The 16140-nt window shown below is 40.2% G+C and overlaps 1 protein-coding gene across 1 annotated transcript in view; it reads left to right on the forward strand.

Annotated features, from left to right (window-relative positions):
- Positions 1-16140, forward strand: part of LOC137450774 (connector enhancer of kinase suppressor of ras 2-like) — a 199007-nt gene that overhangs the window by 167739 nt on the left and 15128 nt on the right. Inside the window, exons 16-19 of the mRNA XM_068157671.1 lie at positions 808-856; positions 2179-2354; positions 3845-3918; positions 10195-10266. Coding sequence (XP_068013772.1) covers positions 808-856; positions 2179-2354; positions 3845-3918; positions 10195-10266 — 371 coding nt within the window. The remainder of the gene's footprint in view (positions 1-807; positions 857-2178; positions 2355-3844; positions 3919-10194; positions 10267-16140) is intronic.

The raw sequence follows: 16140 nt of genomic DNA on the forward strand, positions 1-16140 counted from the left end.
ATAAAGGGAAATGAAAATGCTGGCCCTTTTTGTGCTGTCCTTTCCCTGTGCTGTTCTGTCACACTGTGAACGTGTGCTGGGTTTCCTACTGGCAAAGGCAGCATCACTTACCCACCAGGCAGCTACTTTCTCCATAGCTTTCCCCCTAGCATTGACATGTTTGAGGGAAATCCTTACCATGTAGGAAGTAGCATCCTTGCTTTCAAAGGGTTTAAATAATTCAATGCTTTGGGATTTTTATTTTTTTATTTAGGATCCATAACAAATTTACAATGCAGGCACAGACTGAATTCTTTTCTCCTCAGAGTCAACCCACCAATCTTGCAAACTTGTTTCCTATGGCTGGAAACAATTAAAGAGCATGATGTGATTGAACACGTGACTTTACACATTAGCTATACAATGGCCGTGGTAGGTAATTAATTTTGAAGGAATATTCCTCTAACTATCTTGTGTGCACTTAGGCTTCAAGTGTCGTTCCTTTTGTTTGGTCATCTCTGTGAGTTTACATCCTTAGTTTTCAAACTACTGCTGCATAACCATTCATGCAAAGAACACTTAATTATTCTATTGCAGTTGTAATTAATAACCAAGGGAAATGGGCTTTTCATTTAGCACTGTGTGGTTTGTGATATTGATGGCAGGAGTAAGAAAAAAAATGGCAAAAATCAGATCCTGTGACAAATGATCCCCTAGTATCTAACCCTAAGATAAGCATGGAGATGGTAGTAAATGCCAGTTGTTTCATGTTACCACTCTTACCTGCACCCCACCTGGTTCTCATAATGTATTTTTCTTTCCTTACAGTCATTCCATTACGCCTCCCTCAGGGTAAAAAGCAGAAAATGGTCAAAAGGTAACTAACTTAACATTCTGAAACTAGCAAATGAGACTTCTTTCATAATAAGCAATCTAGATCAAACGCCAAAGCTCAACTTAATGCAAATATTTCTGAATCTGATAGTAAAAACCAGATTAAATCCCAAATATATATATGTCAGAAGGTATAGTACTGCTAAAGTTGCTATGAAATTTCCTCTGACTTAAGCAGAAGGAAGGTACTGTCTGTGGATGTTGCCATTTCCTTCTCCTCTCTTTGTTCATGTTCTGTTTGAGACTACTGAAACAATGAACATGTGGAAAAACAGTTACAGCATAAGAAATGCATGTGAAAGTATATGGCCAGTGAGCTCTTCTGGGTCTGTGTATTGGCTTGGTCTCCTTTCTATGGAAATTGTCATTTTGTTGCACTCTACATTTTTAATATTCAAAGCTGACCAGGACACAGCACAGTATCTTATTCTGAAGAGAGCTAAACCTCGTGGAGTGCTGCAGAACAAAGGATGAGGGGTTGATGTTATCTAAATGTCTTCACTGTTTCCTATCTGTAGGGCAAATACCACCTTTGTACAACATAAACTTGATTTTTCACAGAAAAAAAACTGTCCAATAATTTAAGGAAATGTCCTACACAGTCATTTTCAGGTGAAAGGATGCCCCAACCAGGAAGGGCACTGTTCTCATTGATACTTACAAGGCACACTCAAGTTTTATGCCTTTCAATTAGAATATATTGAAATAAGGACCAAAAGAAAAACCTTGTTCTACTGATGTGACTTTAAGCAGGATACAGTCAAGTTAAAATATTGTTGCTCACTTAAATTCAGGAGAGAATAAAGGTGAGCAAGTGCATTTTATGGAAGTGGGTGATTTTTCTTTTTTATTGACTATAAATATTGACACTAAAAACCACATTTAAAAAGATTCCCAGAATGTGACAGGCTTCTGCTGCCAAAAGCGGTAACAGGGAACATACAGGAGTGCTTACATCTGTACACAGACTGTGTCCTATCCTTGGCTGTCAGACTGAGGGCTACATGAATGCAGTTTCACTTTGGAATTATGATGTGCATCTCAGGTAAAGATGCAGCTCCTGCCCCAGGAAGGAACCCTGTAGATATTCCATAAAGCACTGCACAAAGCAGGACCTTTTCATTTTGTATTCCTGCTGGAAACATGATTGCAGAGCATTGTTGAATTTGGAGACTGGAGGGGATTTGACTTGAAGGATTTTGAACTGAATTATCATTAAAAATTACCAGTGAGTTTCTATTGAGAGCAAGAGCTCTTTCACTCTCTCATTCAGTGAGGTGTCTCACAGTATTGTCACCTTCCCAGGGAGCTCTCTAACGAGTGGGAGCAGGAGACGCATTTCCTGCAAGGACTTGGGGCATGGAGATTGTGAAGGTTGGCTGTGGAAGAAAAAAGATGCCAAAGGTTATTTCACACAGAAATGGAAAAAGTACTGGTTTATTCTGAAGGATTCGTCCTTGTACTGGTACACAAACCAGAATGTAAGTACACTCTGCTGGGAGAAAGCCCAAATTAGGTCTTAAGCTTTATAATTCTTTGAATTAAGTCTATTTTTTCACATGGTAGCATGTGTTAGTGAACTGCCACTTTAATTCCCAGGTCAGAGTCACTCTACCTGGAAACAATTCAACTGAAATTGTTGTTTTAAAGTCTCCAAGTCCACGCTGAAGCTTAATAAAACAGCAGATGTTCGTGGCACTCCTAAAGAAATGGACACATCAGTAGTTGAGACTTTTCCACAGACTATTTATTTGGACTAGCATCGTGTTCACACTCAGCTCTCCTTGGTTTCAGATGTCTGGGGATATGCAGACAGTGTAACCATGGATGTTAGCTAAGCATTATGTGAAGCAGATGTGAAAATCTGAATTTGTAGATCTCCTTATCTGACAGTTATTCATATATAGATGTTCCTTTTGCTTTCTGCTGAATTAGTCTGGAATTTGCAGTTTCTCCTGTATAAAATGCTGCTCTTGGCGAAATGCTATTGAAAATCACTGGGCTATGCTTGTGCAATCTGCATAGATGTAGGAAAAATAATGGAGGGAGAAGCCAAAAATGGTTGGACTGCTGTTCTTCCATGTGCACACACTGAGCCTCAGCTCCTGATCTAAGCTGTCTGCATACAGCCTGCTTTGATTACTGATTTTTCACTCCACATTTTGCATTTTCTTCAAGAGGACAGTTTCACCAGTGTAATTAGTTTTAGTATTTACTCATCAGTTGCCTTTGGCTGCTTTGGCAGTCTTGTTGCAGGCTGTGGGTGCTAAAGACCTTCAGGTTTGGAGTGGCTCATTTTGTTTGTGTGACACTGTTGCATGCAAGGTGGTAGCCTTTGCGTGTCCCACTGATTTTCAGTCTGTTGTTTACAGCCAAGCCATAATTCATAGTGCACTTGCTAATACTCTTCAAAAGTCTGACTGGTGTTAATTTCTCCTTGGGCTTCCTGGTAAATCACTTCAGAAGCAGCAAAAAGTGACAAGAGAGACTTTCTAGTTATTACTTCTCCATTTCCTCACTGGTGAGCTCGCTGTAGGAACCTCCTTGGTTATTATTAGGAGGGCAGATGGTCTGCACAACCGTGGCTTGAAAAGGAGGCATCCACAAAACAGTTTTGAAATGTAGACTATGTGATGAAGAACCTGAGAAGTCTTCTCTGTAGCTCTTCATGTCTTGAATACCATTTTAGTGCTGTGTTTGGTGCTGAAAGGTTTCCTGTGAACTGCAGCAAAAGGGAATTCGGATTGCTGCACCTCCTGTCAGCTTAGTTGCTTCACAGGAGTTATTGATGTTGTGTAGGGAAGCAAATACATTTTAAAAGTAAAAATATTATGGGGAACATGTGGTCAATATTTTAATTGATTGGATAGTTGCTCTTAGTGTAAGGCCAAAATGACTACTGCTCGCTTCTCTCTCTCTCCATGTTCTTCCTCACCATCACTTTCTCTTCTCTTCTCTTCTCTCCTGATAGGATGAAAAAGCAGAAGGATTCATTAGTCTACCCGAGTTCAGGATAGACAGAGCAATTGAATGCAGACGAAAACAGTAAGTAGTGTGTCAGTTGTTTATAAGCTCAAGGACTTCTCTTGGAAGCATACTGCATGCAGTACTGAAAATGTGCAAAGCCCAGAGGAAGAAGTTACACAAAACCCTTGAAATCTGTAAATAATACATGGGATCCACTTAAGCTTTAGTGTTTCTCTTTATTATAAGAGCTACAACTTAATGTAAATTCCATAAACTGTCTTACAAGAATTGGACAGCGCTGGTCAGCCTTCCAGATAGACCAGTTACAACTTAAATAAGTGAAGTAAAAACTAATTAATACATTTGCAAGGAGATAAAACTTTCCTAGGTTCAGTACAGTCATCTTGATAAGAATCACACGTGCAATAAACAATTCTCCTAGGAAATACCATTAAAATACCACTGCAAGAGGTGGTGAATATAACCTCCAGTTACTCCCTTATGGAGGAAGCTTTACTTACCCAATATTGTGCTATTCTCAACTGCTAAAATATTTAGCTTCCATATGCAAAGTGAACACTGTTACTGCTTATGTGCATATTGCTCCTACTGCATTATGCTCCCAGAAAAAAGCATATGCTAAGCTATGCCACCCATAAGGCATATTTAATAACAGACACTCACTGGAAATTGTTTGCAAGCACTGTTGGGATTAGGAACTGTAGCTGTCCAACAGAACAACTCCAATGCTTTGAGACTGGCACTTTGCTGCTGTCTCCTGAATTATCTGTGTGGGTCTTCTGCGTGCTGCATCCAGATATTTAAACCTCACTGCCATGAGGAGCTACACAGCACAGCATTAAAGATACTCTCTTAGTGAAACTTTCCTATTTATAGCTAGGTGGTGTGCTTTTTCAATGACTAAATGCCGCTTCAGCCTGAGGAATGCAAGTCCTGCAACTGTGAACACATGTACAATAAAAATAGTGAAGATATGAATAACAATAGAGATTGCTCATCAGAAAATCAAACCCCTTCAGTTGCTTGTTCTTGTCTGGAGGTATCACTGCTGCTTGCCTGAGAATTCAAAGACAGTGCCTTTGTGCCTGTATACTCCTTTCAGCTGAGGGTATCACTACAGAAATTCAGCGTGAACTGAGCCCTGTAAATTCCTCTGAGGAATGAGTAGATATTAATAATGATGTTGAACAAAAATGCAGGGAAAATTATACCCTTTTGTTAGAATATAAAACACTTAACAAACTTCAGCGAATTAGCCAAGATCAAACAGAAGGTCATCGTGCACAGCTAGGAACGGCTCTCAGAGCTTTGCTCCAGGCATTCGAACACACTTCCTCAGAACACTTCTTAGAGAACCATTTCTGTAGGGTGTATGCACAGGAAAAAGTCTGATTAACGAAAAGTTTGCACACAACTGAAAACTGAGTTCCTTCAGGCTTCAAATCCTTTCACAAAGAGGTAAGTGCAGGGGTAAAAGTATAATGAAGATGTTAATGCTATTCTCTTTGTTCACCGAACTCGATTTCCCCTTGCTTGCTTCCTTCCTGTGCTGTCATTGAGGTATGTCCCCCATCATAAACCCACACATTTGCCACTATTTTACCTGCCTCTCTGAAAACTGCAGAGAAAGTAAATCCAGTGTTATGCTCACATTTTGGTATATGCAGCGTGAGTGGATGGAGGGCCCTGCTTGTGTTACAGCCACCTCTAACTCTGCAAGTGTCCTCCAAGGCACTGCCCTCTCCTCTTCTGTGCTGTGATACTGAGGAAGGGACTGAGCATGATTGCCATTGCCTGATCCCACTGAACAGCTAATGGTTCTGGTGAGCCCAGGGACGCTTCCTGTGGTTTGATTCTGCTGAATTCCTTTTAGAAATGAAATCAAGGCTTTGATCCAGCGTATTCTACAAAAGTTCCAACTCCCACTTCATTATTCTCTCTACTGGACCAGAGGGAAACATTTCAGTTAAGATTTGCTTCCTTTTCAGAGAGCTAGGAAAGGCAGGTTTTACAAGATCAGTTCTCACTTCTTTCCCCTTTTGGATATCTTTTTCATTTAATAGTGGAGTTTTAGTAGGTGCTGGAATGTGACCTAAAATTCATTGCAGGCTTGAAATCCGAAAATCTAAATCTTACGGTGTTCTTACCTCTGTATGATTGAGTTCATTTTAACAGCAATGCAAAAGCTAGTGAAGCAATTTTACCTTGAGAGTTACTAAGGACAGGGGAAGGAAACTCAGCTCTTTCTTTTTTTTACACCTTTTTGTAGTTTCATCTGTTTCTAAATTAAAATTGCCTGAAAAGACTGCTCAGTATATCACTGACTAAAGAAATCCAGCTAAAACCACAGGGCGAGTTTTCTTCCAGCCCTATCAAAAGCAAACCTGACAACGTTTTGGGACTCAGCTTGCATTTCCTTTCAAATTCCTGCTACTTTCAGAGCCATCAGTGTGAAATGTTCAAACCTTTCTGAACACAAGAATTTGGGGTCTTCCCAGAATAACAACTAGGTTTGTCTTTTCCACTGTTCTGTCAGATGGTGACTGCTGTTTACAGAATTTTATGATGTCCATAGTGGAGAGTGAACAGAACAGCTTTAAGAAAGCTTTCATAAGGGTATATAGCAATTGGGTGCTTTATTCTGTATGGTTTGATGATTTGCCTCACTAATGCATTTAATGAAGGTACCCTGATTATTATACCAATCGTGGCATTATCTCAGACTGGTTTTAGCTCTCTCCAGGCTATATTTGGATGTAGAACGACCTTGTCCCTGCAAGGGGAGGTTTCTTGCACTGACACTGAAAAACTTTCCACTGCTTTTTGGCAACACCTGCATCTTCTTGATTAAAAATAATCATACTGCTTTAGAAACCTTAATTATTGAAGGTTGTGTGATGTGGCATGACACGAATATCATGCTATTTTCAAAGATGCTGCTAACTGTAATGCCCCATGATGAAGCTCCAAGATTAATGGAGCTAGATAAGTAATTAATCACTGTTAACTAATGCTTTGCCTGAACTTTCAAAAATCTCCACCTAGTGAAAATTCTCCTTGCATAATTAATGCAAATTTATGCAAGCAAGTGCCATACATTGGGCACTTCATACTGAAACTGTGCACTCAGAATTCTGTGTGCCATAGTAGACATGAAGTTGTACCTCAAAGGTTGTAATTTTTATTACTACTTCTGAAGTTAACTTGACAGCCTCAGTGGACAGCAAACCAAGCCTGAGACCCCAGCAGGCCCCCCCAAGAAAGAAGGCTCACCACTTCTTGGGTCATGTTTGCCAGAGTGCAGCCAATAGCTGGAGGAAGTGGTTATTCCCTTGTATACTCATTACGCCACATGTAGATTGCTGCATCCAGTCTTGGGCATTCCAAAACAAGCCAAAGGGAAATATATATATATATATATATCTCAAGCTTGAGCATTACTCATATTTCTCTATACATCTAGAATTATTCCCCTGGGAGACTTCTGCAGTTCTGAATGCTGAAGTATCTAAATGCTTCCCTAACAACAATTTTTGTGACATTTGTGGCAGATGAAGATGGATTTATTGTCGTATTTTGCAGCTCAGTAACAGAAGTGTAAACCATTTAAATCAAAAGTTCCCACACAATTGGGATCTGTTTCATAACAGCAAAACCCTGTTTTCTTCAGAGTATGTAAATATGTAACAGCAGAGGACATTACTGCAGTTCTAAGCATCCACCATCAGCAGAATATCAGGTTAAAAGGTATTAAGGAGTAACCAGTGACTACATCAATCAGCTGTGACTTAGCACGTAAGAATCCTTTGCATAAGCAGGAAGAGCTGCAGCATTTAACTGATTTATCCTTGAAAAAAATTCTTGCTCTTTAAGTGTTTTATGACACAGTCACAGATCCCATAATAACCGAGACAGGAGTCCTACAGAAAGTAGCTGTATCTGTTGTATAATCCTGATTCATCTCTCTAGCAAGTCCACTCTCTACCTTCACTGAGGCACAGCTCCTGTGAGGATGTAACATTCAAATACATCATGAGAGCAGTGGAGCCATTCTCAAGTTCTGACATAGTCTAACTTTTACAGGGTTGACTTTGAAACCCTAATATTGGCATATTAATGCTTTTATGCATGTAAATTTCCTGTCTAGGAAAATAATCCTATTTACAAGCAGCAACTGCATCATGTGATGTTCTAACAGGATTAATCAAGAGGATTAGAATCTTCAGATCCACCACATAATCCTCTCCAATTCAAGCCAATACTTAAATCCCAGGACTGGAAGACAGTTGGGTAAATGGAACACTAGAAAGTGGAGATGTTGCACAGAGTCAGACCAACTGAAAATAGTGTACTGACATCACAGCAAAAACTACATCTGCAAAGACCACCTCATGCTTAAAGAGCAGAGCAATGCAGAAGTGTCTGTTTGGTAATTGCTTTCTATTCTGAGCATTAAAAGAAAACAACAGTAAGGGGCTTCTGTAAGGTGGTATAGTACTTGTTAACTACTGTGCCATTAGCAATGTGTAACTTGCCACTGTAATGTGTGTGTGTGTGTGTGCATAAAGACAGATTCAAAACTCTTTCACATTTCTTACTCACAGACAGATCTCATCTGTTTTGCTCGGGCAGTTGTAGTTGCTGGTAGCCAGCTGGCGTTACAGAGGGGGAGTCAGGAGATATCATTAACAAGCTTTTGCCATCTAGTGGGCATCGGCAGTTTCCTCCCTGTCCAGCATCCCCCATCAACTCACTCTCTTCATTTGCAAACTACAGGCAGCTAGGGAGATGGAGATCTGCAGGCGAAATTATCAATGTCCAGAGGCCAAAACAATACTTAAATGCCTCTTGAGTCTTCTCTTGTGGAATTAAGATGTTTTATGATGATCCTCTGTGCAAAGGTAAACTTACCCTTTACACAGCTCTGACCTCAGGAGAAAGGAAGCTGCACACAAAGACAACTCTCTTCTTATCTCCTCCTTCTGTAGAACTCTTGTTAGGAAAGACAGTTACTGTATGCATTTGTGTTCATGATATGTGCAGGAAAATCAGTATGTCCAGCTGAAGCTTCTTCTGCTTTCATTTTTGTCTCTGAACACTGCAGTAAATCATAGTAATTAATAAAGCACTCGTTTGCATTGAAGCTAGTAAGAGTAGAAAGGTTGCATCAGAGGTGTTTCGTAACACCGTGTGTAATGATTCCTAATCTAATCCTTACATCTGGTAATTACCATCTAAATGTCAGTGTTTTAACACAAATGTTATGAATGGCAGTGTGAGGTTCTTAACATTTGCCAGCTCATCAAAATAATAGTCGTTAGTGGTCTCCTTGATAGCCGTTCTTATTTTAATTACAGTCTTTCCACAATGCTGTAAGAAAGCTGAGTATCCTTCCTAGCAGTTTTCAAATACCTGCTCAGCAGAGCAGGAGCTAAGGGCTTCTGCCACAGAAAAGCCTTCATAAAAAGCATTGTTACACAAACTACAATCACTCAAGCAGTAAGATTTGGAGCTGATAATTATCTCATGCATGTAGTCTGAGTACAGTGCAATGCAGTGGTGTCTGTGTTGCTCGCCTAAAATGAGAATGAGACCTTGTCTCATGAAATCAGTCTGATGGAACTGAGGTACACTGGTGAAAAAAAGGGACCTCTGAAGAAGAAGGAATATGAGCAATGTCTGTCTGCTGCTAAACTGTGTTCCTCAGCACCACCACATCTGCAAGACTTTTAAATATCTCCAGGGGTGATGATTCAACCACCTCCCTGGGGAGTCTCTTCTAGGCCTTGACAACCCTTTCAGTGAAGAAATCCTTCCTAATGCCCAACCTAAACCTCTCCTGGCTGTTTCCTCTTGTCCTGTCACTTGCTGTTTGGGAGAAGAGACCAACACCCACCTTGCTACAACCTCCTTTCATGGAGTTGTAGAGAGCAAGGTCTCCACCAAACCTGATTTTCTTTGAACTGAACAACCCCAGTTCCCTCAGCCACTCCTCACAGGAGTTGCTCTCTTGCCAATACTGCAGGTCAGTATAGTCAAGGACATACAACTAATGTACCAGTTACACAAGTAAAACAGTACAGACTTTAAAGATTGAGTCAAATCTGCTATAATTTGCTGTGGAAATTATTCCAGTGAGTTCTGTTTTAGCTTGGCACTTCTCAAAGAACTTCATTCTACAAATTGAACTTCACAGTTTGAGACTGAAGATTCAAAGTGCCTATGAAACCTGTAACATCCTGAAGAACTGCAGAGCTGGTCAGTCTTGCATATTTATAGACAAACTGCTTGAAAAGAAAGTGGGGTTTTATATTCTTTCTGCTTCTTTTGTAGTGCCTTCAAAGCATGCCACCCCAAAATAAAGAGCTTCTACTTTGCAACAGACTGCCTTGAAGAAATGAATAGGTAAGTTATGTTTCCTCTTTATCACAATGTATTCTTTATCATGGTACTCCAATATTTCATCTCATGTAGAAATAGGCTCTTGGAGCATGAGGTAATGCTGATTGACAGAGTCCTCAGTACAGTTCACTTAGTTCCGCCCTGATTTCAGTAGGTACAGCACAACATTGCTTCTTTGTTTGCTGAAATGCAAAGGAGTGTTGGGGAAGTTAGCTGTGCTGGTCTCATCTGCATTCATTAACATTTTTGTTTGTTAATGAGCATAAACTTCATCACACTTCTGATTTTTTGTGTTGATCAAGGCTGGAAAGATTAATGTGGGACAAAATGTTCTGGTATGTAAGAGCAAGGCATACATACCAGAGTTCACACTTAAGAGTATCCCACGTGATGGCATAAGATAGTTTTAAATTAGCTCTGCCAGAGAAAAGCAATTGGAAGTAATTTCCTTTGTAACAGGAATGAGATTGAACTCGTGAGATGCATTTATTTTTGTCCCAGGATTTTTTAACAAAACCAACCCTCTTACCTGGAAAAACCCAAACCACAAAAATACAAACCCAAAGAACACAGCCCCCACGACAACAAAAAACCCCCAACAGTAATAATCCATTTTATTCCTTGCTTCACTTTCCTAACAGGGAGCAGACTAACAAAGCTGAGTTGTGGGCATTGCTGTGTCTTTGCATGTCCTTGGATGTGTTGGGATAAGGCCATGAACAACCTGATCCAACATTAAAGTCAGCCCTGCTGTGGGTGGGGTGTGGGAACAGATGACCTCCTGAGGTCTCTTCTAACCTAAATTACTCTGTACTTCTCTTTCGTGATTCAGTGATGGAGGCAGAGCTTAGATAAAGGTGGAGAGGTACCTTTGATCCCCAAAGGCAGAGCCAAATGTTCTACCTCCTCCTGCTACTGCAGTAAATTGTTTATTCCCAGCTGAGGTGAAAAGCAAGGGCACTTGGGACAATGTTACCAGATTCTGAAGTCCTTCCTGGCATAGACTGCTAAAACTTTGGGGTTTAGTTACTTCTTTCTACTCACAGACTTGGACACAGCAACCTCAGGATAGAGCTGGGGTGTTTTGGAATACTAATGTCTTAGATTAGTTTTATATTGAACATTTATATTCTGTGGACTCCCAGGAAATACTGCATTGATGTGTCAGACTGGCTGTACTGAAACATTTCAGGCCAGTTCATCACTTGCTGCTGAGGAGGATGATGTTGAAGTTGTTTTCAGGAGCATCTCCCTGTGGCTAGCTGTCATTTTTACCATTTAAATTTGCTGGGAAATATTTTTTCCAACATTAAAAATGCTCCATTGTTCAGGTATGCAATGTGGCTGAGGTTTGGTGGGTCCAAAACTGACGTGTGAGAACCTTCCACTCTTTTGAACTATGCGTGGTCTCCCCCTTGCTTTCAACTACTTCAACAGTTATGATTTGTTGAAGTGCCATCGATCATATCTTTCTATTATACCATAAAATGTTCCGACTTGAGGAAAACCAGGAAGCCTTGACACACATTCAATAAACTGCTCTTACAATATTCATTGATTTTCCTGCACTGGGGAGCCAATGAAGCTGTCTTTATGACAGTTTACAGCCTTGGTGGAGAGTAAGAGCTGGAAAGTTGCCAGTATATTTTCATATCATACTGCCATGTTAGCCTGGAATTTACAACAGCCTTTTTCCTGACTTTTTGGGTCTGCTTCCCATGAGAAGAGGCAAAGGGTGACCTTCTTCTTGAAGTACTTTTTGCAGCACTTTTCCTTCAGAAACGCTGTTCCTGTAGAGTAATTGTAATTGGCCCCCCAGCCCAAATGATGGATTACTCTGTCACGTCCCTAAAATCCCTGGGCATCCCCTGCAGCCTTTACAGGCTTCCTGGAATTCCTTTTCCAGATATCTGGTGTGAAATTTGAAAGGAGTAAGCAAGATTCACACATACTTAAAAGACTAATTTCACAAATCTCTGTCTTCCCAGCAAATTGGTAAGAGTGTAATCCGAGGAAGCAGGGCGAGTGCTCTGCATGGTGTGCACAGTCCTGCTGTCACCACAGAGCCCAGCCACGTTGTCTGTGCTGACGGAAGGGCAGAGCCTTCACACTGAAAAGGGAGGGAGCTGTAATACGGAGAGGAACATTCTCTAGTCACTAGTGAAGAACACACATCCTTTCTTAAACTACATTTGCCACCACCTTTTGTGTTAGCAGCTGCTTGTATAGTTTCTTACTTCAGATTCACTCTTTAATTCTTTTTTCCACTCCAAAACACTTAATCTGCCTTTCATACTGTAATGCTGTTGAAAGAATTCTGTGCTAATTGATTTGTGTGTAGCAGGTAAGAGTTACTCTCTTGCAGCTGAATTCTGCCTGCTGTGTTGCACAGTGCAGACTTTGGTTTGCAGAGCTAATGCTCATGCTGTTTTCTCAGGTCTTACACGAGCCTAGCTGTGTTCTTAGAAATGAATTAATAATGCAATTGATGAGCTCATCTCTGGCTTGCCACGGTCACAGGGCACTCCAAGCTTGTTAAAGGCCTCATTTCCCAGAAGTGCTTCATTTGTTACCATACCATGCATAACCTCTTTATGGTCCTAATATTCCTAAGGAAATTAGCACTGAATTTAATATTCAGTTGTTTTACAATATCCACTTGACTTAAAGCTGTCACCTGACTGAAGTGTGCAATGTGGCACATTTACAATCACCTCCTCATGGTTTCCAAATATCAAATCTCAAAAAATTCCTCATTTAGGCTGAGTAATTTGGTCAAATTTGATTTGAATAACTGGGTTAACTTTGCAGTTCTAATAAATCCATAAATATTTTGCATTCATTAAAAAAAAAACAAAAGTATAACAGATACCTGCTAGCCAGTGGAATAGAATGATGATTCATTTTGTAGGAGCCACTCCCTGAATTTTACAAGCAAAGACCCAAAACACAGCATTTCCTTTAAAAGAAACTGCCTGAAAATCAAAGTATTCCAAATTAAATTAAAGTAGTTTAAATTAATCAGGAAATGTTGATTGTCAGCAAGTTTCAGGGTGAACATGCTCTGTATTTTTGATGGAATATGTGGCATATGTGTTGATTGTATGGAATACAACTGTGTTACTCAAGGCTTTCCTTGAATTATCTTGTCCATTACTAAAGTTCATTCAGCTGTCTTCCTTAAATTTCAGGCACATTGACCTGTCCTTGACCAACCTTGGCCAAGTCAGATGGTGGGCCAGTATTAATGCATCTTTTACAGTCTGAATTTACTTTCAATCTTCAGTTACAAACACATCCCTAAGAAAAGATCTTTGCAACCAAAGATTTCAGACTTCTGACTCTATCAGACATTGCCCTTCTTAAAGAAGAATTCCTAGAGAAGAGAAAAGGAGAGTAATTATCTCAGCTCTCTGCCTGAAGTTCTTTAATAAATAGAGCTGAGTAAGTTATAGAAGAGCTCTTACTTCTCAGTCCCTCACCTGATGAAAAGCACAAAGATAATTCTGCAGGACAGGAAAGAGACTCCTCAGGCAGAAATCTCTGAAATGGAGGTTCACAGTGGTGTAAGTAAACCTAAGCAGCAGGTTTCCCTCTTCTTTTAATGTTCCTATAAACTTGATCCAACCCCAGGAAAAATAGCCAGCGCCAGAGGCCACTTCATTTCTCTAATTTATTGTTGCCACATAAACGCTGCAGCATGAGTAAAACCATTTTCTGACCAGGATTAGCTGAAGGCCACAGAGCCTGGATGAAACCATGAGGTACATGGGAGTGAGCAGTGCAACAGCAGAGCTAAAATGCTCGCTGGGAGAAAACACTGCACCAGCAAGTGCTAGGACTGAGCCATAAGTCTTCAAAATCTCCTTTTCTTGGCTAACCACCTGACTCCTCCATTCTATGATTTATGGCCTATTTGCCACAGAATTGTGAGCTACCATTTCCCTCCACACAGTTTGGGAACCACTGGCTTCTGGCATTACACTAAAGCTGTTCAGAGTTTACAACACACAACTGCAATTACCCCAAAGCAATCCAAATTAGCATTCAGGTGAGAATTTATCCTTAATGCAGGGGAGTTGGGATTTGCATTAGCTTTCTGCACTGGGTTAAATTACCAAATTAACTTAATCAAATTCTGCTGTAAATAATACCACTGTGAACTGGTATAGTTCTTGTGGGAGTTTAAGAGTTCAGCTGCATTTAATATAGCAGATCTTGTGATTACAGTGTGGTACCCCTCTGTGATGAATGAACAAGCCTCACAGTCAGATGTTGTGATGCTGTATTGGAGACACCAAATCCACACTGCAAAATCTGAAGTTTTTAGTAACAAAAATAAGTAATATACATAACAAAATGTCAGGCATTTAACAGTAGTCTTTGGCCTACATGAGCTGGTTTCTTTAAGAGTATGTGGAAGTAAAATTACAGAATTCCACAATAACCATCTCATCTCTTATAAAAAATACCCTCTCAAACTCCCCAGACGCCACCCATACCTTTCCTAGTGATACTAAACTCAGGGGTTTTGCTCATAAAAATGTTTCATTTCTCCAAAGCTTTCTTTTGGGGTAATCATTGGGTCAAAGCTGAGGTAAAGTCTTCAATAACCACATAAATCATTGAATCATCTGGTTGGAAAGACCTTAAGGTCATTGATTCCAACTATAACCTAACATCTCCCTGTACACAACTGTTAGACCCAAAAAAAATTACAGCATGTGTTAAATATGAGGAAAACCTGGCTTGGGTTCACTTTTCATCCCTTACCTGCACTTTGGTGAGAATGGTAGAGAGACTTTCTGAAGAATATTCCATGGTTGCATATGCTGAAGTACTGACAGTCATAGTCAGCACAGGAGCTGGCAGGTGCTTGCAGCAGTTAATAATTCCCTTTAAGTAGATTCCCAGAAAGTTTAGATTGAATTATCCAGAGCAAAGTGGCAAATCCAACAGGAGAAGGTTACAGTAGGGTGAAGTTCACCAGCCACATTTGACTAATGAAGAAAATATTGTTATCTTAATAGATTTCTTTAAGCATCACCTTGTTTGTCATAACAGTAACCATTCCTCTATGATTTGCCTAAGCACTGTTAGTGCTGCCACAACTGTGCTTGCAAACTGGCAGGAGAGGTTCCAACTGGGGGAGTTTTTATGACAGTTTTGGTAGATATCATTAGGATTTAATCTGGAATTATAGTTATCATAAAGTAACTGGGTGCATATTCCCTGAGCTACACAACCACATTTATAAAGATGCTGTTTCATTTGGTACCAGGAGGGTAAATTATTTGGGACAGAAGTAGTGAATCTTTTGGGGGTGGGGGGGTGAGGGGGTGGAAATAGGACAAAAAACAAACACTGAAGGAGATCTCTCACTCAAAGACAGATGGGGTGAGGATAGAAGGGAAAAGTAAGAAAATGTCCCATTAAGTGGAGGAAGTCAATGCACATGCAAAGAGGGCACCAACTGCCACGCTTCACTTGTCAACTCCTAAGCTCTTTGAGGGGGTTTTCATATTTTTCCAGCCTGACAAATCTAAGAAGACAATGCATGAAACAAGATCAGCAGAGTCATGTCACATTTTCAAATCAGAGAGTCCTTATGGCTTATCCTATGAATGATTTTGCTAAACAAATTCCAGCAACTGTGACAAATAAAATAGCAGAAATAGTGCTGCTGAGAGCTGATACATTTGGAGGGATGAGCTCACGGAGAGCACTCTGCTCGGTGTCATACTTCACTGTGACACACCAGCTAGGTTTTGGGGCTGCTTTTGTGTCGAGGAAAATCAAAGCATCGTTTTAGCCACTCCTATTACAGGAACTTTTATTCTGTTAAATTAATATTTTACCTGTATAACCTTAGAAAGG

This window comes from Melanerpes formicivorus, unplaced genomic scaffold (assembly GCF_026170545.1).
Source record: "Melanerpes formicivorus ecotype bairdi unplaced genomic scaffold, bMelFor1.0.p_v2 SCAF_37, whole genome shotgun sequence".
Classification (NCBI taxonomy): Eukaryota; Metazoa; Chordata; class Aves; order Piciformes; family Picidae; genus Melanerpes; species Melanerpes formicivorus.